Here is a 22,705-nt window from a genome sequence, read left to right as displayed (position 1 = left end):
ATATGATGTATTTTTAAAACAGAAACCTGATGTTGCAGCTATAAAATCAAGTAGCTTTTGGTCATTTCCCTAACTTCACAAACCTACACATAATCTGACCTTTTCTGTTCAGTCTCAAAATCCTGCAGTAAAGGAAGAAAAAAAATCATCAATTTTAACAATTGATACATTCTTTAAAAGTCCAGCAGTGATTATTCACCAGTGTCATACCTCAGAGAAACAATTTTTACAAGAAGTTAGACACAGGTGACAAAGTTTAGTCAAGGTCAGTGCTTGTCAAGGCGAAGAAAGAGAATAAAATAAAGATCTCCATATAAATAGAAATCTTTGTAAAGAACAATCCTGCTGTAGGAAATTCACAATAATTAGAGTGAATTTCAAGGGTTATAAACCAGCATTTCAGATGTCTTTATCAAGTTTTCAGTCAAGATAGTTCAAAGTAAAGCCTCTATTCCCAACATTTGTTAGAAGTTAACATGAAATATTTCCTGCATTGAAAAGAAATCAGGGCAGATGCTGACCGTTCATTCCAGTGGGTGAAGTTTTCCTGTAATAAGATAGTTTGGATTTGATTGGATGAGTGGCTAAGCAGACTTATTGGCAATGACCTTTAACCTCCTGAGACCCTGTATGTATGTATGGGGACATTACATTTTGGTTTTCCTAAACATAGTAATAAGCTCTGCTATGAAAATTTCTGAGATAATGTCTGGAATTTCTTTAGAAGTTCAAGTTATTTGCTCTGAATGTGGGAGAAATGGCTTTAAAATTTTTCAAGAATTTTCATAAAAGCTTTGTGGATATGTTTGTATATTTTGGAGTGTCTGATTTGAGGTTTTGGTATGGGGGGTTGCTTTGAAATTTTTTTTAAATTATTTTCATGGTAAACTTTGGCGTTTCATTGTAATTTTCTTCTTGAATTTGATGAGAAATGTTAGGAGGGAATTTCCTTTGAAAATTCTCCTGAATTTTAATGGATTTTTTTATGTTTAAGAATTTTCCCAGACATGTTTGCTAAAGTCTTCGAAAATTAAGGGACTTTGAGGTTTTTATGTTTTGGAAAACTCTATATTTCATGAAAAATTTTCCAAGACCTCAAGAACATTTAGTGGAAAAAAGCTTTCTTTATCAAAATGACTTCTTTCAAGCATGGATGTAGCACAGGGGGGAAAAAGGGTACCAGTTACCCAGGCCCACAGTAGGCAAGGGGCCCTTAAGAAGGCTGGAATTTCTATTTTTTTTCTTTGTAATAATGTCATTGAATCAAAAGTACCTAAATGAATTGGTTAACATACAGATTTTTTAAACAAATAGACTAAAACAAAATACTGGGGAGCCCCTGAACTTCCCTTCAAAAATGCGCAAAGAAAGTTAGGATATAAAGATATCTCTAGCTACGCCCCTGCCTACAAGTAATGAATAATTTTGTTTTGTATTGTGCAATAAGATAGATCTTTTGTCCTCATATCCAGATATTTTTTTTGTTTTTAAAGTTAATTCCATTTTTAAAGATGAGGTTTATGTATTATACTTATGAGGTCATGCTAATCCCAAATAAGTAGGAGAAACTAAAAATGCATTCAAAACAAAGCTCAGGCCTCAGGAGAATAATAACTGCCCATTTTCATCAAATCTATCTTATATACATGTTACAAAGTGTAATTAAAAAATCTTGTTAATTGTGATGGTAACAGAAATTTTCAATGAAAACTGCAAACAGATTGCTTTTGTTTCTGCGAGTTTCCTGTTAAAGAGGAAGTTAAATTAAGTATTTGTCTGTTTATGACAGCCCAGAATTTTTAACCAGTCCTGTTTTTTGTATAAAAGGAAAAGGAAAAAAAAAAACAATTTTAGAAAGCATTTCATAGGATGAAAAAAAATATTCATCAGTGTTGTTATGCATTTGAGGAACTGGAAAATTCAAAAATGTTAGCAATAACTGCTCCACTTTTCCCTCACTGTCGATCTTTTACTAGTTTGTTGGTAACACGCTATTCAAGACGTTAATTTAAAAATAACCTAAAATAATTTTGATTTCATGGGAGGTGGAAGTAAGCATGCGAAAAGCAACTGACTTATACAATTTTGCTTGAGTATACTTAGAAAGACATGACATAAGTGGGCTGCTGCATGAATAAACAGTACACAAAACTTAAACTAAAGTTAAGATCTTTGGGGAATTAACTTGTTCTGTCTTGTGACCAAAAATGCAAAATTAAAAAAAATCACTCTTCAGCCAGCGTTCAGTTAAAAGCAAAGCATAAAGACTGAAGTAGATGAGGCAGCATGCCTTGTTCTGTCTGAAGGTAACAAAATCCTCTTACTGGCACCTCTAGGCTGCATCACACTGCCTCAGAGCTCATTTCTGATATATCTGGATTTTTGGTTTGTTTTTGTTCATTGTCATCATTTTTTAAAATGTGGCCTAAATCAGACTCCTACATTCACTTCAGTGGAATCTCAGAATAAAGTGGCCCAAGTATAATCTGAAAAGACCAGACCTCAGTGTCAGTTGAGCTGTTCAAACAGCCATGAAAAAGAAATCAGATCGAAGTAGACATAAAAAAATCAGATTCAGGTGAAGATACCAGTGTAATCATTTCCCAGTGTTTTTGCAGGCTAACATAAGCTAATCGTTTGCTAACTGTAGAAGTATGTGTCGTTTTTTGTTGTAAAAAAATCAGAGTTGAATCAATCTTTTTACCCAGTTTCCTGAAAGAAACAAAACACTAGATTTACAAGAATAAAAAGCATTATTGGTTCAAAGTTGCGTTATGATAAAAGTCTGCATGTTGTTTGCACTTGTAAGTGAAAAGAATCCTATTATAAAACCAAAAAAGATTTATTCTGCCAAACACGTATCTTGGTATCCTGTTATACCTTGTAAATTTGTGTCAACGAGACTTATTTTTGTCTAAGAAAAATCTAAATGAATGAGCAACAACCTTGCACTGGATGACATGTTACCTCATTAGCATGAACATAAGCTCTGTGGTCTATTAGGTCTCATTTCCACAAGCTGCAAGTCCACACCAGTATACAAATATGGAATAATCTGCTGCTGAAAAGAACTCAACAAATGCACAATTTCCTTTTTGTTAAGAAACTTTTCCTGACAGCTGTAGAGTCATGATCTCTTTGTGTTTCCTTTGTCAGAAACAAAAGACAACAAACAGGCTGAGGGGGTTTAAAATTGTGGATATGGATAAATTCACAGTTGGTTTTTGCTTCTTTCTTATACTTAAGTAAAATATCGCCATCTTTATCCTTTATTACAGCAACACACTACATAAAGGAATAACAACTCCACCTTGTACAGTAAGCTGGGAATAAAACAGCGTATAAGACCATATATCAGATAAAGTACTATGGGTTTATTTAACAGGCTTCTCTGGTTCACAGTAAAAAGCGGTGCATAATGGCTCTGGGTAACAACACAAAGGCTGCTTTGGCGTTTTAGGAACATTTTGCTATATTGTTTTGGTGCTGGAGGCCAAAACTGAGTTTGATTTTTGGAACAATTTCTGATGACATTAAGTCCTAACTGGCAGAATTGAGTTGTTTCTTTGTATTGTATTGTCGGAGCCAACATATCCCTCATGTTTCATAAGCTTTTTTTACACATGCACAAAAAAATCCTGAAAATTTCAGGATGAGCTGCAGGTTTAAATGCAAACAGATTAATTTTCACCCTAATTTTACCTCAACTCTTTCCTGCAAGCCCCCTGATGAAGTTTCCTTGTTTTCCTTGTGAAAAATTTCCCTGCAAGTGAGCAGGCGCTAAGGTTTATATCACATGACTGGTACACAGTCTAGTATGTTCTTTTCCACTAGTTTGTCAATGTCAATCTCCAATTACATGCAGTCTCTAACGCTTTACCCCTTTTGTCCAACAAGTAATCATCTAGCGGTGAGGAGAACAAGCGGCACAAGAAGATTTCCCATCAGCCATCCTGAAATTTTACAGAGTGCACAAGTAAAAACAGCCTTCCTTCAAACCACAGAACACAAGCACTATCAACGCTGGTTTTCATCACTTTAGGAGAGAACTGCATAAGTATGTTTTTGTGCATATGCAGATTTTTACGTATTAGAAATAATCTAATTCTATTCCTATGATGGGTCTCACCTCTGCATTCGGTGGGGGCACGATTCAAGGACACTTCAGCAGAGCACATATTGCAGACAGCAGGTCACATCAGATTGAGGGGGATGAGATTATCTTCCTGAACCCTTTAGCATGGCGTTGTCTCCCTCCCTGAGTCCCCCCCCTCGTCACTGAAGGCTCTGCTCAGCCTGCACAGTCTGCTCTTCTCCTCCCTCCTCCCTTCGTCCCTGCTGCTTATTTCCCTGCTTACCACCTCTAAAGTGAAGTGACTGTCACTGCCCTGTCCTTTCACAGAAGAAGAAGAAGAAGACAAAGGATCAGAGGGCGGAGTCACCTCCGGCCCCTGGGAGTTACAGTGGGATGTCTGTGAGCTACTGGGAAACACAGAGGGGGATTTAGGGGACAAGGGTCCCAGTGGGGAGTAACGTCTTAAAGAAACACCCTTTAAGTTCACAGCGAGCTCCAGAACCAGTTTTCTAGATGCTCTTGGGTGACATGGGGGAACAGAGGCTTCCTGGGGTGTGGAAGTTGGTCCGCTATGGCATGAAGAATCACTTTGAACAGGGGTAGGGGGCTCAGACTGCGTTGCCCTGCTGCTTCCCTGGCTAACAGGGGACATCTCCTCAGTATCTGGACTGTCCACAGAGTGAAAGGAGAGAGGAGACGCTGGGCTCTCTGGCGTGCATGGCTGCAGATCCAGCTCCGATATTCCCCTGACATTAATCTCATCACCAGGCCCGGCTCCAGACCTGGTGGTGGCCTGGGCCCCCTGCACATTGACAGTACGGTAGCTGTGGAGCCCCAGTGTGATCTGTGTGGCTCCAGGGGTGTCAAGCAGTGGAGCGTGGCCTCTAAATCGCCCCCCGCTGTGGAAGAGGCGGTTCCAGAGATGGCCGAATCGCCGCCGAGAGGAGGAAGAGGAGGAGCGTCTCGTCGAGTGACGTCTCATCTGTCTTCGCATTGCCAGACGTAGATTCTGTAACACTGAGGCCTGAAGAGAGACAGACAAAAGACTCTGAGTGTATTTGGGCTTGTGTATATCGGGACAAATGTAAGCACATTATATAGCTAGTTCCTGCACTGATGATATGTTAAATAATCTTGTCTGTATGTTGTTGAGCTCCATCAGGTTTGCCTTTTTTCCAGAAGTAGAGATGTGCTAATGACAGTGATGCACCTGAAATCAGTTTGGGTGTTTTTGCTTGCCATTATAGGAGTTTTTGTGGGTGTGCTTCAGCAGTCCGTAGGCTTTTATTGAGTATTGTATGGCAATTAAAAGAAAAAAACCCATCTGATTAGATATTTTGGGCAGTTATTTGTGCATTCTGGCAGTTTCTGGACAGGTTTGGACTCGATACAGTTTACAGCTGCTTCTCTGACTTCGTTTAACCCCACATTCTGGCACTTTGACTCATCATGGACTTAAAAAAGAAAGTCATGAGCTAAAACACCTTTAACCCTCTGAGGTCTGCACACTCACTGGCACGTGCTCCCTATGTTTTTTATATCTTTGTCATTTTACATTGTAAAAATGTGGTTCAAACACTTCCGTGAACACCAGAATCTCATCTTTCACAGCTGGAGTTTCAGGGCCATTAAGAGAGTAATGGGCACATCGTCCCCTCTAGCTATGCGTCATTGGATGAAGCCTTTGTCTGTCAACTTGTGCATACATGATTGGTTGAATCCTTCTTTTGCCAGCCAGTTGGCACTCTGGAATCCCTAATGCCCTCCTTATCACAGTTTTTGAAGGAGAGGTAAGGTGAGAGTCTGGAGTGAGAGGAGAGAATTAGACCTGTTGATTTCCAATGATGGCAAAGCATGAATGTTGTAGAAGCCTTGAAACAAAAACTGAGAAGCAGTGATGAAGATTACACAGCTTTGTTTTGGTGAAAACAGAATGACAGACAACATTTATGCTTGAAAAACAATATGACAAAATTTAATTTTAGACATGATTTATGCACTTACCTATTATTCATTCATATATTCCACTACTTTTGTGAAGCTAAGACTTTGGTTAACCTATTTAAAGCACCAAGACAATTAAAATGAAGCGCTGCAGCTCAGGACTTGAGACAAACCAAGACCAGCCAAAGTAGCACGCAGCTTTTGAATGCCCCAGACGGACTGATGGAGATGGCGAGCAGACTCGCTATGTTGCAGTTATTACAGCCATCAAACTTAGAGAGGAAAAAACACAAATTTTACCCATTTACCTGTGCTTAATTATAACAGAACAAGTGGCGGATGTTCAGTCACTATCTGTCACAAATCACTCTGCTCCTGACATCACCAGCCCACATATTAGTGTAAGGCAGGGCAGCTGTAGGACTGCCATAGGGGGGCAGGGCTCAGGTGATAGTGATCATGTGTTATTTATATCTAGGCTGTGCGGGGTGGGGAAACTTGGGAGAAGCTGGAGTGGACTTTTCTGTGTCGAAGCTGAATTGGTATGTGATTTCATTAATGTGTGTGGAATTGGAATATTGGTTTTGGATATGGTGGCTACTGTGATTATTGATTATTGCTTTTTTCTGTGTCATGGGTTTAAAGGAGAGTTGGGCACAATGGAGTAAAGGGAAAATTTATGCTACTGTTTTACTGTTTTTGTGTTAGGGCTTCGGTGACTGACTCGCCACTAAAGACGGCACTAATTGTTTGACAAATGATTAATAAAACTGTGTAAAGATAATCCCATCTTGAGTTTGTCCTACTTGTGTGTGTGACTGTGGGGGGGTGGGGGAGGGGGGGGCTGCATTGCTTTGTTACATTAGCCCTGCCCAAACTAAACCCAGCCAGGAAAGAGGTGAGAAACTTTCTAACGGTCTAAATCCAAAATTCAGTCACATGTAGATCTCAGTCTTTTCACATGTTTGCAGCAACCATATTCCAACATATCCAGTGTGATAAGACACACTGATTTACCACCCACCACTAGTGTGGGGACTTGTACTTTAATCTGGTAAATGGTGATACAGAGATAGGGAGCAAATGCTCTCCTCTTGGTAAAGTGTCAGAATAAACATCATAACCATCAGGTCAGGGTGTCAAACCATACAGAGGATGAAAGAAAAAAATTTGGCATGCCAGTCTTACTGGATTGAGGTAGTGGATCATCCCAGATGCAATGTTGATCATGTCAAACAACATACAATTTTTCAACTAAGGTAATCAATGAAGAGAAAAGCAGAAAATTGCAGTTGTATTAATGCGTTACCTGGGTTGGGTTGTAAACAGGGAAATCCTCCACTGGTGGAATAAGACCCTGTGCTATTAACTGTCCATATGAAGGTGGAGCTTCTCTCTGAACAAACTCGGCCTCCATACGAGTCATCTGAGTTTCAAACGCTCTAACAAAGAGAGAGAAACAAGGAGAGTAGAGAGCAGGAAAAGAGAAATAAATCAGTGGTGCACAGACTGGCCACAGGATTAAGACATAAAACCTTGTATACATAAAAGATTTTGTGTTATCTGGACTATAAAAAAGGTTTTATTTGGTTTAAGAAGGAAACCATGTCTAGAAAACATCAAATTTCTACACATAATGTATTTAAGAATGTCTGTTCCATTCTATGTTCGGTTCCTGCCACTAATATATATTTTTTCATTTACATCCCTTACTTGCAAATCTATTTTTGTTAATAATCCCTTCCCTGCCTGATCCACTGGGTGCTCCATGCTCTAAAGCAAAAGAGAAATGGCTCAACCACAAAATATCTCAACCAGGCTAATTATTTCATGTTCTTCCATCACCAGCTGACACCTGACTTTCATTTTTCTCACCTATCCATCCATTCTTGACCTCTTCCTTTGAGAAGGAAGGATAAATCATTCTCTTCTTCCCATCTACACACCCCTAATGTTTTTGATGCCATATATTTTTGAAGCTGTTATATGAGTCAATAACAGACTGTTGGAAATAATATTATTTGGAACAACAAGCTGCACAAGATGAATCACTTTGATGTCTGGGACTCGCTGCCTACTCCAGCAGCCTCTCTGAGCTTGTACAGTCTCGCTGCCCACACATTAAAAGTTTCATCCACAGCGCTGATGCAAACAGAGCTGCTGCTGCTGCTCACTTCTCTTTACACCGACTTTTCCCTTTAAAATGCTTAGTTAATAAACAGTTTCACCTAGTTTTGGTATCATTTTTATTTATATTTTACTAAAACAGGTTAGACAGTTGAAACACTGTAGTCTACTGTCATATAAGAAGACTATAGCAATTTGTGCATGCCAATTTTATGTGCAAATATATAACACAACTACTCCATATCAACTTCAGCTTTGACTTTACAGTAATCCTAAAGAAGGATGAGGCCTGGAGAACAAGTCTTAAATAGAATTAAATCTGCAGCAGACATTGAGATAAAACAGATCCATAACAGATAACATCAGAGATAAAAATACAAACATACAGAAACATCACATTAAGTCAAATTAAGCACTCTGCAGTGGCCTTAGCAAAAAAAAGATAAACAACGAGAACAATGAGATTTAAAGAGGCATAAATGAAATGATTGATCAATAATTAGAATAGAGTCTAAAACCTGTCTTATTCAGAAACACAGAACAGACAGCACTAAGTCTATCAAATTCAGCTAGCTAAAGGCAAAGGGGATAAAATAAGGCTACGGGAAAGAAGATCAAACTCTGCAGTATGTAAAGTGGTTGGTCAAGGCAGGTAAGGATTATTTAGGATAGACTACAGATATCCTGCAGCTGGTTTTGGTGCAACTTGATCATTGTCGCTCTAAAATATTATAAAGAGCAGTTTCAACTCGGGGACCTAGAAACAGATCTGTGTACACTTGACCCCTAAGTCCAATTCAAGTCAGAGTGAGTGAAAAACATACAGTATGTACACACAAAGAGATAGTCTTGGATACGATTCATGTGGGCTTTAGTATGGTACATGAAAGATGTGAAAACAACTGTGCTGGAGTAGTGGGTACCTATGATGAGTAGAGTTCTAGAGGCAGTTCTAAGTGTCTCCTGACTCTTTAAAAACCATCAATCGTGCAGCACAGGCTCCTTTCTTACTCTGAGTTGCATGGTAGATGTGGAAATACGAAGGTTTATTATTGGCATCTCAAAAAAGGATAAAAACATCTAAAGCAGCCTGCGGGGTGATATCCATCATCCAAAACAAATGTAAACTGAGTTATAGAGCTCCAGGTTGTGGTTCCAGAAGCACAAATCTCATTCATTGTGGATTTCAATATAAGCCATAATATCAGAAGTACTGTATCTGAGTGAGACTTATCACAAGCTGTCTGAGTGTGAAACAACTGTATATGCTCTTATTGAAGACAAATGTCTGCAAGTTATCAACCTCTAGTCAAAGAAAAACATAGATTATTCATGATCTCAACCAAAACTATTACAATACCCACAATCCTTGAGTGTCACAGCTCTGGCTCTTGTTAGTGGGGACTCCATAGAAATATCTACCAAGCCCACAAACGAAGGCTGTGTACTGTTTGATGATGATGACTGCCACCACAATAAATACCTGAATATGATAGAAACTATCTTAAATGAGAAGAAAATGAATATCAGTGGAGTGTGAAATACATAGCTCCATCCTCCTTTTACAGAAATATGTATGTAGTCTTGTACGTTTGCCTTATCCTCTGCTTTTGAAAACCGTTTTTTGCGCCAAATCAAATGTTTTCTAGTCATGACCTCAGGTAGCTGGTTATCATCCTGGTTTGCCAACATGAAAACGAACAAACCTTTAGCTTTAGCTTTAGCTGAAGTGACTGGAGAACTATACTGAGGTGTACCGTCCTCACCTGTACTCTCTGTTCCTCAGTGAGTGGAGTTTGAGGGCACAACCGAGGGCGATGACCAGCAAAAGGCTGCAGACCAGACTGCCAATCAGAGCAGCTGTGATTACTTTCCTGGGCACCGCCGCCATGCAGTCCCTCTCATCACTCCCATCCAGGCAGTCCTCCTGACCGTCACAGCGCCACGTCTCAAAGATGCACAGGTTCGTCCCACAGTGGAAGTTTCCTGGTTGGCAGTCGTAGCAGTTCTTCTCATCCGACCCATCGGGGCACCTCTTCTGGTTATTGCAGCGTTCGGAGGCGGGGTAACAAACTCCAGTGCCACCTTCACAGGGAAACTCCCCATCTGGACATGCTGGACAGCCCTCCTCGTCTCGACCTGAAGGGCAGTGCCAGTAGCCGTCACAGCGTTGGCGTTCAGAGTAACAGCCTTGCTCGCTGCCACAGGGACGCTCGCCAGGAAAACAGTAACCTTTGACCTTGGAGAGAGGAGAAAAACTTCACTGTCTGGATATTAAATGATTTTTTTTCTTTGCTCTGACTCATGCATCGATTAATTAATCAACCATACTAATAAATAACAGCTGATTCCTCAGACCAGATAGAAAGAGTGAGAGTTTCATGACAATTAATGTTAGAAAAGTTCAATACTCAGAGAATGATGGCGAAGAAATCGCTATTGATTGACTGACTACTTTTTATTTTTACCTTCAAAAGCAGAAGGGGGGTAATCACCTCACCCCCCTTAGCAAGTTGCACCCTGGATTTAAATACTTTATGCTAAAATATCAAGATTTGGACCCTAACTAATTAACAGGACACCTATATTAACATGTACACAGGTTTTTGTCTGAAAAAGTGTTCTGAGGGTTTAGTTACTCTTAAAATATTTAAACTTTGACATTGATCTGATTTCGTGAAATATTGATTGACAAAATCCATTATTGTTCTAGCAATCTTGGTGTTTGCCTTATCCACATCACCAATGAAGCAAAATAGCATTCTGATGCATGGTGTTCTAACTGATTCTATGTTATCTGTGTTATTAGTGTCAGTAGTCAAAAATAAAACTGGTAAAGCTGGGAGATAGTGGGTGAGGAGAGGGATGGGGAACTCACGTATTTTTCTTTTAATTTTCTGTTGTATGTAAAGCACTTTGTGCTACATTGCATTGTATGAAAAGTGCCATACAAATAAAGATTGATGGATTGATTGATACATTTCTGGTACTTGCATACAACCATGCAAGTTCGATGGGGGAGGATTATATCAGCACCTTTCTCTGTGATCAACAGAATCCACTAAGGTGGTATACTGTCACCTCTCTTGTTTAATGTGTACATGAATGATCTTGCTGAACAACTAAAGCTTTTAAGACTGGATGCATGGTGAGTGATAGACTTGTTAACCATCTGGTGCTGATGACTTTTTCATCCTGTCTGTTACAGTGCTGGCTTACAGCAACTTCTCAGAATTTGTTCCAATTTTAGTGTACAGTATGACATTAAATATAATGGTAAAAAGAGTGTCATAAGGATAATAAGAGCAAAAGATGATCAGAAGCAGCATTTTCCATCCTTTATCTCTGATCAAGCCCTTAGTGTGGTGGAAAAGGTCAGATATCTGGGGCACATTATCAGGAATGATTTGAGGGATGATGATGATGTTCAGTGTCAGTGCTGTAAATTGTATGCACAAGCTAATATGCTAGCATGCAAATTTCAAATGTGTACAGATGTTAAAATTGATCTTTTTAGAGCTTACTGTACTCAAATTTACACTGCTCATTTATGGTGCAACTAGAGTAAAGCAAAAATGAAAAGTGACAGGTAGCCTTTAATGACGCATTTAGAATATTTCTTAAATTGCCTAGATGGATGAGTGCTAGTCACATGTTTGTTACAATAATGTGTCCACATTTCATGCTGTACTAATAAATGTCATGTACAAATTTATGGGTCGATCACTTGATTCAAAAAATGAAATCATGTCACTTACTCAGCTTACTTGCCTTGTTACTGGAAACATTGGTACAAATGTCTCTTAGTGTTTTAATAACTGATGATTTGTGAACTGTGATTTATCCTCTTGTTGTTGTTTTGTATTGTATGTTTTTATGTATACTGATATGGATCTGTGGGTCTGGAATAAAGTATAAAGTTATGCATATTATATTCAAAAACTGTCTTAAATTTTAAGTCACCCTGTAAAACTGTTGATTTATTTGACCTTTTTAATAGTTTTGTCATATATTCTTACTATAATCCCGTCTTAATCCAGCCCCCTGCTGAGATCAGGATTATTTTTATTTTTTGGGTTTTAGTAATCCTAATCCTATACAAAAGTCTTGAATACAAACTGGATAAAACCTGGACTGAAATAACCAAACCCGTCTGATTAGATAAACACTTTTTTGCCTTTAAACAACCCTATTACAAAACCTCATTGTCTGAAAGCTTCATTTCTGTTGGATCACTCACAGCTGGTGTAACATGATGGGGCAGGAAAGAAAGTGAAAAAAGTTTAAAGACAAAACAAGCAGAAATGCACAGAAAAAGTGCGGTATAAGTGCTACATCTAAAATCAAAAGCGTCAATTTAAAGTGAAACAGTTGAAAGTGATACTGCCAACACTGTTGAATGCATCAGAAAGGATTCCCTGCAGCAAAGCATTCCTTGTCCAAGTGACTGTCATGTTTGAGCAGTTAGCTTTCAGGATTTTCAGCTGAGCCTTTGTTTAAATGTTAAAGTGAATGGAGTTAGATATTTTTCAAATATGCCAAGGTTCTCTTGGCTTACAACAGAAATTTTGTACCTTTAAGAGCTCCTACTTTTCTTTACTTCAGTAAATCAGTTGAACTTGTGCTTTTACTTTAACAAGGCTTTTCTTTTACATATCTGCTTCTACATGAGTATAGAGTTTTTGTACATTTACTGATCTACAGTCACAAGTATTGATGATGAAAATGAATGAAATTTAGAAATAGAGAAATGCTTATGTAAACCAGGGTAATATACACAGTGTTTAGTACCTGGTAAGTAGCATTGAAGCCATGTCCTGGGCTGTGAGGCTGAGCCATGTACAAAACACTCATCTGTCCTCGGCTGGACTCCAGCAGCGCTGGCCTTCTGTTGTTATGATACGACAACACCTGCAGGAGGTGCTCGGCTCGCTGCAGTAGGCCATCGTACACGTGCAGCGAGTCTTTGGGCCCCAGCTGCAGATCCAGCTGCAGCACGATGGGCTTGGGGTCCTGTGTGTCCAGCAACCAGGAACACCTGAGCTCCACCATGGTGCTCCTGTTGGCTCGGAAAAAATCCGGGGAAGCAAAAGAACCGTAGAAGTTTCCTAGGCGTTTTCCACAGGTGGTGTCAGGGCAGCCCCACTCATCCGTGCCATCGTGACAGTCTCGGGCTCCGTTGCAGCGCAGAGAAGCAGGCAGACAGCGGGTGGACTGAGCCTCTGTGCACGGAACGGAGCCATAGGGACAGAGGCCAGGCTGAGCCTCAGTGGGAGGAGGGGAGCAGCTGCGTTCGTCTGTGTTATCACCACATTCATCCTGCCCGTTGCACTTCCAGGAGCGAGGGAGACACTTCCCATTCCCACAGAGGAATTCATCCGACTGACAGCTGCTCTGACCCAGGTGTCCTGCAGAGGAGAGAGAGGGACAGACTGCAACACAGGCAGAAACTAACACTGAGGGGAGGATTCAAGTGTAACGAAAGATAACAGCTTTTAAAAAAAGCAGAGAATTCTTGATGTCTGGATGACGGGGCACAAAAATACATCCTACAAATCTTTTCCCCTGTGTACACATGCAGTAGGTCCAAATAAAAATGTTTCTATCTGCAGTCTAGGGGCTGAATTATGCTCTTTAACCATTTGTATAAAAGATAAAATAAAGATAAAAATAAGCCTTTACTTCCAGTAAGATACATGTACCTGTCCCTCTGCTGACACAGCCCCACAGACCTTATTATTATTCATTTATCAGTCTGTTGTTCGCTTATTAAAGGACTATCAGATTATAAGCAAGCTGTTTAGCCCATTTGTTAGTTTTGTCTGATTAAAAGCACAGAAATGCATAATTCATAAAAGCCTGAAACCCAGTCGGTTTCAGCAGAGAGAGTTTAGGAGAAGCAAACCGAATAAATTAAAAGCCCTTGGATAAATTAGTGTGCTTTTAAAACAAGGATCACTTTCTCCTTCCAGATTAAATTGACACATTAAATAAAGAATATAAATGCAGCTCTTTGGCACTGTTTCTTTTTTTTTAATTTCAGCCATACTAAAAGTTTTGACCGTATAAAGCGCCTAGAGAAAATTAATGGGCCCCATGTAGAGGAGATTACTGCATAATGGGTTCAGTTCTCTTCACTGCAGTCTGGCAGCTATAACCATCTCTTTAATCAACACACTCTCTCTATGCATCAGTATAACATAATAAATAGTTAAAAAGTTATGATACCAAGGGGACGAAATTAGCGGCTTTAAAATTCCTTAATCTAAAACATGAATAACCTGATTAAAACCAATAAATTCTTCAACATTTACAAGCCAGAGCAATTCTGATTTACCGAGGCTGGAATAGCTTTTCAGGAAAGTCATGTTTTAACTCAAAGTACTCACGTAATCTTATTTTCCAAGAAACAGATCAGCACTGGAAAGTAACTAATTACATTTACTAAATTTACTGTAATTGAGCAGTGTTTATAGGGTGCTCGTACTTTTTTAAGCCCATTTTGAAATCAGTACTTTTACTTTCATATGTCTTAAGCAGAGTAACTGTACTTTTACTTGAGAACAATACTCTTGTACTTTTTCCACCTCTGTTGACTACACAGTAGCACATAATTAAACAATTCCACATCACATCCCAAAACAGCAAAAACTGGAGTGTTGATATCACAGGGTTAAACCTTTCAGAGTTGATTTTAACTCCCAAAGTGAAATTTAAACTCCATTCTGAGAGAAGTGGTCTCAGGTGTTGAAGAGTTTTGACGGTGCTGACCCACAGGTTTTAATATGACTCTTTAAAGAGTCAATCATTTTAAGCTTCTGCCCAATTTCAAATCTGGGGTGGAGGTTCGCATCTTGCACATGGGCAGAGTGTTTAGGTGTTTTAGAGGTGTTACGCATGTTTGGATGTTTCCTGTTGTACAGTCAGCTCTGCTGTGGCTCTTTTGTTCATGTTGCTGGTGGATCATTGTGGTTTTTGGTGTGAAACACATTTGCACCATGACTGAAGTTATCCGCCGAGTTAGAGCTCACATGTGTGACTTTAGGTGCTCCTTAAGGACACATGGTGAGTATTCTTCATCAGCATGAATTGGCTTGCAATGAGGTTGACTCTAGACTTTGTTCTTTCCAGAGTAGAGCCACCTTGCCACTGATTTTCAAGAGTTACTGCAGCTCTGTCATACTGTAAAACATTTAACACTTTCAAAGTGTAGTTTAACCATATGTAATGTGGACATCACAGACACTTTTAAAGTGTTAAATTCAACACTTTGTAACAGGGGTCACTAACTGCCGGGCCGCTGCCGGGTCCGGACCCAGACGCCATCCGATACGGACCTGGATGTGGACCTATAATCATTAGAAGGACAAAGAGAGTAAATGAAAAGACGAGTGAGCTGAGGCAAGGAGTCTAGGGCCCTATAATTTCCTTGTCAACGGAATCGTGGAATTGGCCAATAAAAATGGAATCTACTATTTCACGCAGAAATCGTGGAAACTGAATGAATTTGACTGAAATTCTGTGTTGTGTAGAAAGAGGAACGTATATCTGAGGAATATGTTCCAGGGAACTCTAAAGGGGGGCTAAAGGGGGGCACAACTTGTGCCTTACTTCACAAAGCACCATCTGTAGATTCTTCAGATGGTGGCTGAAAAAGTTCTTAACAGATCAGCAATGTTCATAGAAGCAGTGCTAAAACCAAACTTCATGTTCATTTGGAAGGGACAACCCTCAAGCCACCAGTGTGAGAGAAAACAACGTGCCCAGGATCATAATTAAGACCGCTGTTTCTGCAGTTTGTCCATATTACTCTCTTCCAACTGTGAAAATGGCTTACCAGTGAGGAAAGCTAACAGTGCAATTTAACTAAAAGCCTGAACCCACAACTTGGACCTCTTCTAGCCCACTTTGGAAAAGTGACGCTTTTGTTATCAGCTTCTATTCAAAGAACTCAGAGAGAGCAGCACAACTATGGCTTCATGGATTTTTGAAATTCACTTTTACACGAAAAAGTTTCAGAAACTAAAGAATAATCTTTTCTGAAAACGTAAAACACATTTCCTCCATTTCACTTTCATGTACTTATTTATTTCAGTCATCTTAAGAATGTAAAATTAAAAGTTTGCAGGTAAGCAAATCAAAGTAAAACTGAAGCAGAAAAATATTAATAAAAATCTGTTTTTATTTGAACCATTTCTTTTAAAAAATGGGTGTAGGATAAGGTAAATAACTCCTCTTGTCCCACTCAAAATTGCATACATTTTATACAATTTATACATCTTAAACCTGCATATTTTGATACATCAGTTTGGAGACTGGACAGCAGGCATGCTGGATGATCTCTGTGGTGCAGCTTACCTCTGATGTAAGAGAGCCGAAAGCCCTGAGCCTGCCCTGAGCTGTTAGCCTGAGAGTGGAAATACAGCCACACACGCCCCCTGGTGGAGATGAAGGGTGGAGGTAGCGTGGAGCCACACAGCCTCGATTCCCCGTTCCAGGTTGGGGCCAGCAGCAGACAGTCACCCAAACAATTCCCCGACTCTGCCACGTCAAAGTTTCGGAAACTAGAACAGGACATTATTTCAGGGCTTTACTGTGAGCCTATATCACCTGTAAAATTCTAGATGAGAGGGGTCCTACCTGATGGTGATGACCTCTCCCTGACCACCCTGGATGTGCCAGCTGCAGTTGACTCCAGGAGGATAGTTTAGAGGCCAAGAGGGACTGTAGATCACACCCCTCCGCTCCGTGTGGACCTCCACTCGCTCACTGCAGCCTGCTGTGGAACAAAAGGACATTAGTGAGCTGTTTTCACTCATACGCTCCAGAAAGTTTCTTGAAATCAGAACTGCCTGCCTGTGCAACCCTTGAGTTACTTAGTCACACGTCCCTCACACTGTGAAGCTTTTTCAGGAGGCTAGATATGATGCAAAAGTTACAGAAGTAAAGCTCTGTGCACCAAGTGCTAAAATCACGTCAAATAGAATGGAAATCCTTGTTTTTGGTAACTATTTCCTATTTTCTGCTGGGTCCTTCCCTTCATACAGATGCTCACCCTGAACTTTAAATCAGCCATGTTGTAAAAGATGTTTTGCATTGCCAGAATGGTACAGTAACCTCCATTCAATACAAGCAGCACTGACACTTAGTCTAGCCTCATCCGGTCCAGAAAGACTCTATAACACTGTGGAGATATTCCATCCAGATTTTTTGCTTTTAATCAGTGCAAAAACAACAAATGACCTTCTTGTCTCTCAGAGGGGCTTTGTGCAAATCTCATGGTGGCTAAAACAGAAGCAGCAGCAGTCACACCTGCAACCAAGGCAACATCACCTTCAGCCATCACACCTTTACTCCAGGGAACAACACACAGTGAAGGAGCCAAGAGAAGCACCAAGAATAACACAAAGACCTCTATAGAGAGCAAGCAGTGAGGTATTTTAATCTATGAAGAGTGGAAAAAAACAAGATACGAGTTTGTCTCACAGCTGTTTAAGAACCAGGAAGGTTTGATGGCAAAGGGCTTCAAGGATTTTGTTTTTTTCTCATGTCAAGGTAAGGGGATGGGAGGAATTGATGCATCAAAGTGTGGCAATATTTGGTGTGGCAGCACTGCATCCTTTATGAAGATCTATAGAAGAGTTTTAAAAACAGCTAACTGTAGCATCAAAAGTAAAAGCATCCATTTAAGACAAAAATAATACTAGATAGATTGAACTAGGGCTGAACAATTGCTTTAAAATGATCTGTGATTATTTTGACCAATACTGCAAATTGAGTATGAATTGTTGTATTGAAGGGAATTATCATTTTTATGCTTTATTTAATTTGAAAAATGCAGTACAACATATTGCAAGTTAATCTGAATTTTGATTAATTGCCCAGCCTTAGTCCTGACCCATGTATAGCTAATCCTCAAATGCCAGTAGTAGATAGCACTGAGCAGAACTTTTAGGCATGTTTGAACTGTAAGTTGAGTACAGTGTGTAATAGTGAGTAAGGCTTGAGGGCACCATCGGGCGGAAAGGAGGATTGACACAAGCCCAGTTGCGCTCTGGATGTCTCTGCATGAAACCAGGGGCATGGGATGATCTGTTCAAAAAATATACACCTTTCGGGAGGAGTAAGGGGTGGATGTGGTGAGTAAGCATAGCCTAGGACAGTGGTTCTCAACTGGTGGGTTGGAACCCAAAAGTGAGTCGCGAAGCTCTTTCCAGTGGGTCACAAATATGTGCCAGGAAAAAAATGGGGCTGAAGAAGAGTGCTTCCTTAATATTGTATGGAAGCCCTAAGTGGACCCAAAGTTAATTCATACATATATTTTCAGGTTTTTCTATGATAATGACTCAATTTCAGTATTTGTCTCCTTTTCTTTCAGTTTTTCTTTGAGAAAAATGCATGAGAAATCACCAAATGCTGATGCTGTTTTGAGGAAAATTGAGTAAAATAGTGCATGCATATCTCTTTGTAATGATGTACTTCTTACGTTTAGTCCCATCTGGGTTCCAAACTTTGACATTTTTCATTGGCTGAATTCAAGTGGTTGGAAAGTTTTAAATATTTGGGTCATGATTTCTCTTAAGTAGCTGGTTATGGGTCCTGATGCCTGACTAGTTGAGAACCACTGGCCTAGGACACCAACTGGGCAGATAGTAGGGTTGCTACAAACCCCTGGTTGTGCTGTGGATGTCTAAAGGGCCCAAAAACTGCCTGCGGTCTCTAGATGCATCACCAGGAATGAAAAAGCCCAGGTAAAAGCTGCCATTGAGCTTGACTTTGGCTCTTGAATCATGAAAATTCTTGTATTTTTAGTTCACAAGATGATTAAAAAACAGGAGAAGACATTTTTATTCAACTGTTTTTCACTTTGAACCCATGCTGTTTTAAGAGTCTGTTTAATACAGATTGAATAAAGTTGTTTAGAGGTGTAGATGGATAAGTGGTTTGGTAAAGCCCCATATCTGAAGGTTGTAGTCCTCAAAGTGAGCGGCCCAGGTTTTGAGTACAGCCTGCAGTTCCTTTTTGTTGTTCCTCCCTCTCTCTTCATGATTTCCTGCTCTACCCAATGTCCAACCTAAATTTTAAAAAGCCACATAATAAATCTTTAAAAATCAATAAGTAAGTTGCAGTTCGTCTCTCTGTGATTGTCTTTATTTGACTTTCTGTTTATATTTATCCACTTTTTTTGCAGACTACTGATTGTTTGATCTGCTATTTTCCTTTGGCTATGCCTCTGTTTTGTCTGTCAGAGCACTTTCAACTGTTTTTAAAGGATCTGTATAAATAAAGGTATTATTAAAATGTTCTTATTATTTTTTATATCTTTTTCAATTGATCTGGTCTTACATGATGGTAAGATAAAGTTAGTTTGTCTGATAAATAATACATTTATAAAATTATTGGTAACAAAGAAGAGCAAACAAAAAAAGTTCCTCATTAGAAATAACAGATATAGAGATGGCATCTTTGGAAATTAAATGTACAACTGACGGTAATAAGTGTAAAAAACAAAAAAGGCTGTTGTACTGTGACTCCATTATCCTGATGTAATTGTAGCACCGGTAACTCAAAGACATCCAAACCTTGAGAGAACAAAAACAAACAGTGACAGAGTTTAATATTTAGTCATAACATTAAAGTCGCAGCAGAAATGAAACAGTACCCGGAGGAAACTGTCTGACAGGCCTCTTAAATAACCAACGGCACAGAGACAACACATAAAGTGAGCGGCTTTTAAATAATCATCCTACATGGTCACACAGCAGAGAGTGGGCTCAGATCTGCTGAGTGAGTGTGTTTGGTTCAAGCTCTCTGGATGAATCAGGAACGTCAGCAGAGAGGACCGAGGAGGCGGGGGAGGAATCATTTAGATTTTAGAGATGGTTATCGACTGCACGGACAGGAAACTGGACTATCCATAAAATAACTATTCTAAATTACAGTTTCTATGGGCATCAGTGAAAAATAGAGTTCATTATTTTTAGCTACATCCTCATGTTTCTAAAAGAGTTAACTCTAAAAAACAAATCAAAAATCAACAGAAATGTTTAAAAATGGGTTTCAGTTGTCAAACCCCAAATCCAAAAACATTGTGGCGCTGTGTAAATTGTAATCAAAAACAGAATACAATGATTGTTAAATCTCATAACCTCATTTTTTATTGAAAATAGAATAAAAACAACATTTCAGATGTTGAAACGGAAAAATTTTACCATTTCATGACAAAATATTAGCTCATTCTGAATCCAATGGCAGCAAAACATCTCTAAAAAGTTGGGACAGGGCATCAAAAGGCTAGAAAAGTACAGTACGTGTTACAAATGAACAGCTGAACAAGCATTTTGTGATTGATTAGGTTAAGTGGCAACAGGTCAGTAACATGATGTGTATAAAAGGCATTTTAGCATTTTAGGGAGGTAAAGTCTCTCAGAAGTAAAGATGGGCAGAGGTTCACCAAGCTACGAAAAACTGCGGCTGAAAATTGTGAAACAATTTCAGACAAGTGTTCCTCAATCAAAAGATTCAGAGAATCTGGAGAAATATCTGTGTGCAAGGGACAAGGCCCAAGGTCAATATTGGATACTCATGATCTTCAAGCCATCAGGGGCTACTGCATTAAAAACAGACATGATTCTGTACTGGGTGTCCTTGCAGGGGCTCAGAAACACTTCCTGAAATCAGTGTCCGTCAACACAGTTCACTGTGCCATCCACAAGTGCAAGTTAAAGCTGCATCATGCAAAAAAGAAGCCATAAGTGAGCAAGATCCAAAAAATGCCACAGACTTCTCTGGGCCAAAGCTCATTTAAAACTGACTCAGGCAAAATGGAAAACTGTTCTGTGGTTGGATTAATCAAAATGTGAAATTCTTTTTAGAAACCACTGTGTCCTGTGGATTAAAAAGGGGAGTGACCATTCAGCTTATTTTCAGTGGCACAGGTCAAAAGGCTGCATCTCTGTTGGTATAGAGTTGCATTAGTGCCTTTGGCATGGCCAACTTATGCATCTGAAAAGACACTTTAATGCGGAAAACGGCAAGGAGGCTTTAGAGCAACAAATGCTCCAACCAGACAACATCTCTTCCAGGGTAGGCCTTGCATATTTCAACAACACAATGCTTGACCACATACTGCATCCATCACAACAGCATGTCTTCACAGTAGAAGAGTCTGTGTGCTGAACGGGCCTGTCCGCAGTCCAGACTTTTAACCAATAGAAAACATGTGGGGCATCATAAAAATTAAAATCTGGCAAAGAAGACCCAGGACTGTTGAGCAGCTAGAATCCTCAACAGTCAAGGATGGGACAACACTCTTCCCCCACTACTCTAGCAACTGGTCTCCTCACTTCCCACACATTTACAGACTGTTTTAATAAGACAGGGGGATGCTAAACATGGTAAACATGGCCCTGTCCTTAGTTTTTGAGATGTGTTGCTACCATCAAATTCAAAATGAGACAATAATGTTTTCATGAAATGGTACAATATCTCTGTGTCCCAACTTTTTTGGAGTTGGGGTTTTACATATGGCTCTGCAGCTGCTGAAAAGGCTTGAGGCTATGGGTGTATGTCTATTGTACTGTGTGTGTGAAGAGGTGCCAGGTTAAACAAGTACTGACAAGTAATTTTGGTTATGTGTGGTTGACAATGTGTGGAGACTTGCTCTGAAGCTCTCCTCTTAAAACACGAACCTCTACTATCGCCTGTCATAGGCTGCTGTGCAGGTTGGTCTTCTCCTTTGCTTCATGCCAATATAAGAGCAGGATATGATAATAGAGAGCAGGGGGAGGGGGAGAGAGGTGGAGAGGGATTGACTGTCTGCAGAGCAGCAGTGATGTAATGCTGATAGCAGCATCACATTTGTGAAAGAGCATCCATGTTTCCACACTAACCCTGATCGTTTAGCCACCACAGATCAATACCTGCACGGATTTCTGCAGCACCAGAGCCTCTTATTCTGTCCCTATCCGATCACAACAATAAAAACAGTTTGTCTTCATCGATCAGATCACTTTATCAGAGCGGCACAGGAGAGAGCGGGAGTAAAAAATACTTCCACTGCTATCTGGGTGTGAACATCATGTTTTATAGAGGATCTCTGCTGTGATAGGCACCGATAGAAGACGGTTCGTAAACTACAACACCCCCAATTATGATAAGCGGGCAACACCAGGACATCTAAACACTGAATTATATGACTCTTTAGCACAAGCACGTTTGTCTCCTACAGAATTACCATCACAGACTGGTAAAATATGTTCACAGATGTCCATGTAAACAGCCCAGCGGTGTGGAGGCATTGTTGTGTCTCACCTGCACAGAGCTGAGCGGAGCGGAGCCACAGCAGTCCGAGCAGCAGCAGCAGCAGCAGCTCCGGCAGTCCCATGGCTCCGGCCGGCGGAGACTTCTGCTCTTATCTCGGACACGATTTCTGCGGTTTGTTCTTCATCTGGGACCTCCAGAGAGGCTTCGAGGTCTGGTTTCAGCTCTCACTTACCGTGGACAGCGAGGGGGTTCCTCCGTGGAAAAGCATTGTGTCCTTTGAAGAGAGCCAAGACA

General features: G+C 40.0%; 1 protein-coding gene across 1 annotated transcript; it reads right to left on the bottom strand.

Moving 5' to 3' along the window:
- Nucleotides 1-1,994: 1,994 nt before the first annotated feature.
- lrp3 (low density lipoprotein receptor-related protein 3) lies at nucleotides 1,995-22,664 on the bottom strand. Its single transcript, XM_041808830.1, has 7 exons — nucleotides 22,460-22,664; nucleotides 16,787-16,925; nucleotides 16,505-16,710; nucleotides 12,938-13,554; nucleotides 9,913-10,385; nucleotides 7,329-7,461; nucleotides 1,995-5,099 (listed from the first exon to the last, which is right to left on the bottom strand). Exons 1-7 carry the CDS (start codon nucleotides 22,530-22,532, stop codon nucleotides 4,236-4,238), a joined length of 2,505 nt encoding a protein of 834 aa, XP_041664764.1. The 5' UTR covers nucleotides 22,533-22,664; the 3' UTR covers nucleotides 1,995-4,235.
- Nucleotides 22,665-22,705: the final 41 nt, after the last annotated feature.

Source organism: Cheilinus undulatus, linkage group 1 (genome assembly GCF_018320785.1).
Source record: "Cheilinus undulatus linkage group 1, ASM1832078v1, whole genome shotgun sequence".
Lineage (NCBI taxonomy): Eukaryota > Metazoa > Chordata > Actinopteri > Labriformes > Labridae > Cheilinus > Cheilinus undulatus.
The sequence above is the reverse complement of the archived record's forward strand: the minus strand, read 5'-3'. Positions and strand labels throughout refer to the sequence as shown.

Excerpts from the sequence above, each read along its gene's own strand:
- lrp3 (XM_041808830.1), bottom strand. The coding sequence starts at position 22,532 with ATGGGACTGCCGGAGCTGCTGCTGCTGCTGCTGCTCGGACTGCTGTGG. Across the intron at positions 16,711-16,786 it reads GGAGAGGTCATCACCATCAG|TTTCCGAAACTTTGACGTGG; the intron begins GTAGGACCCCTC and ends GTCCTGTTCTAG. Across the intron at positions 7,462-9,912 it reads CTGAGGAACAGAGAGTACAG|AGCGTTTGAAACTCAGATGA; the intron begins GTGAGGACGGTA and ends TCTCTTTGTTAG.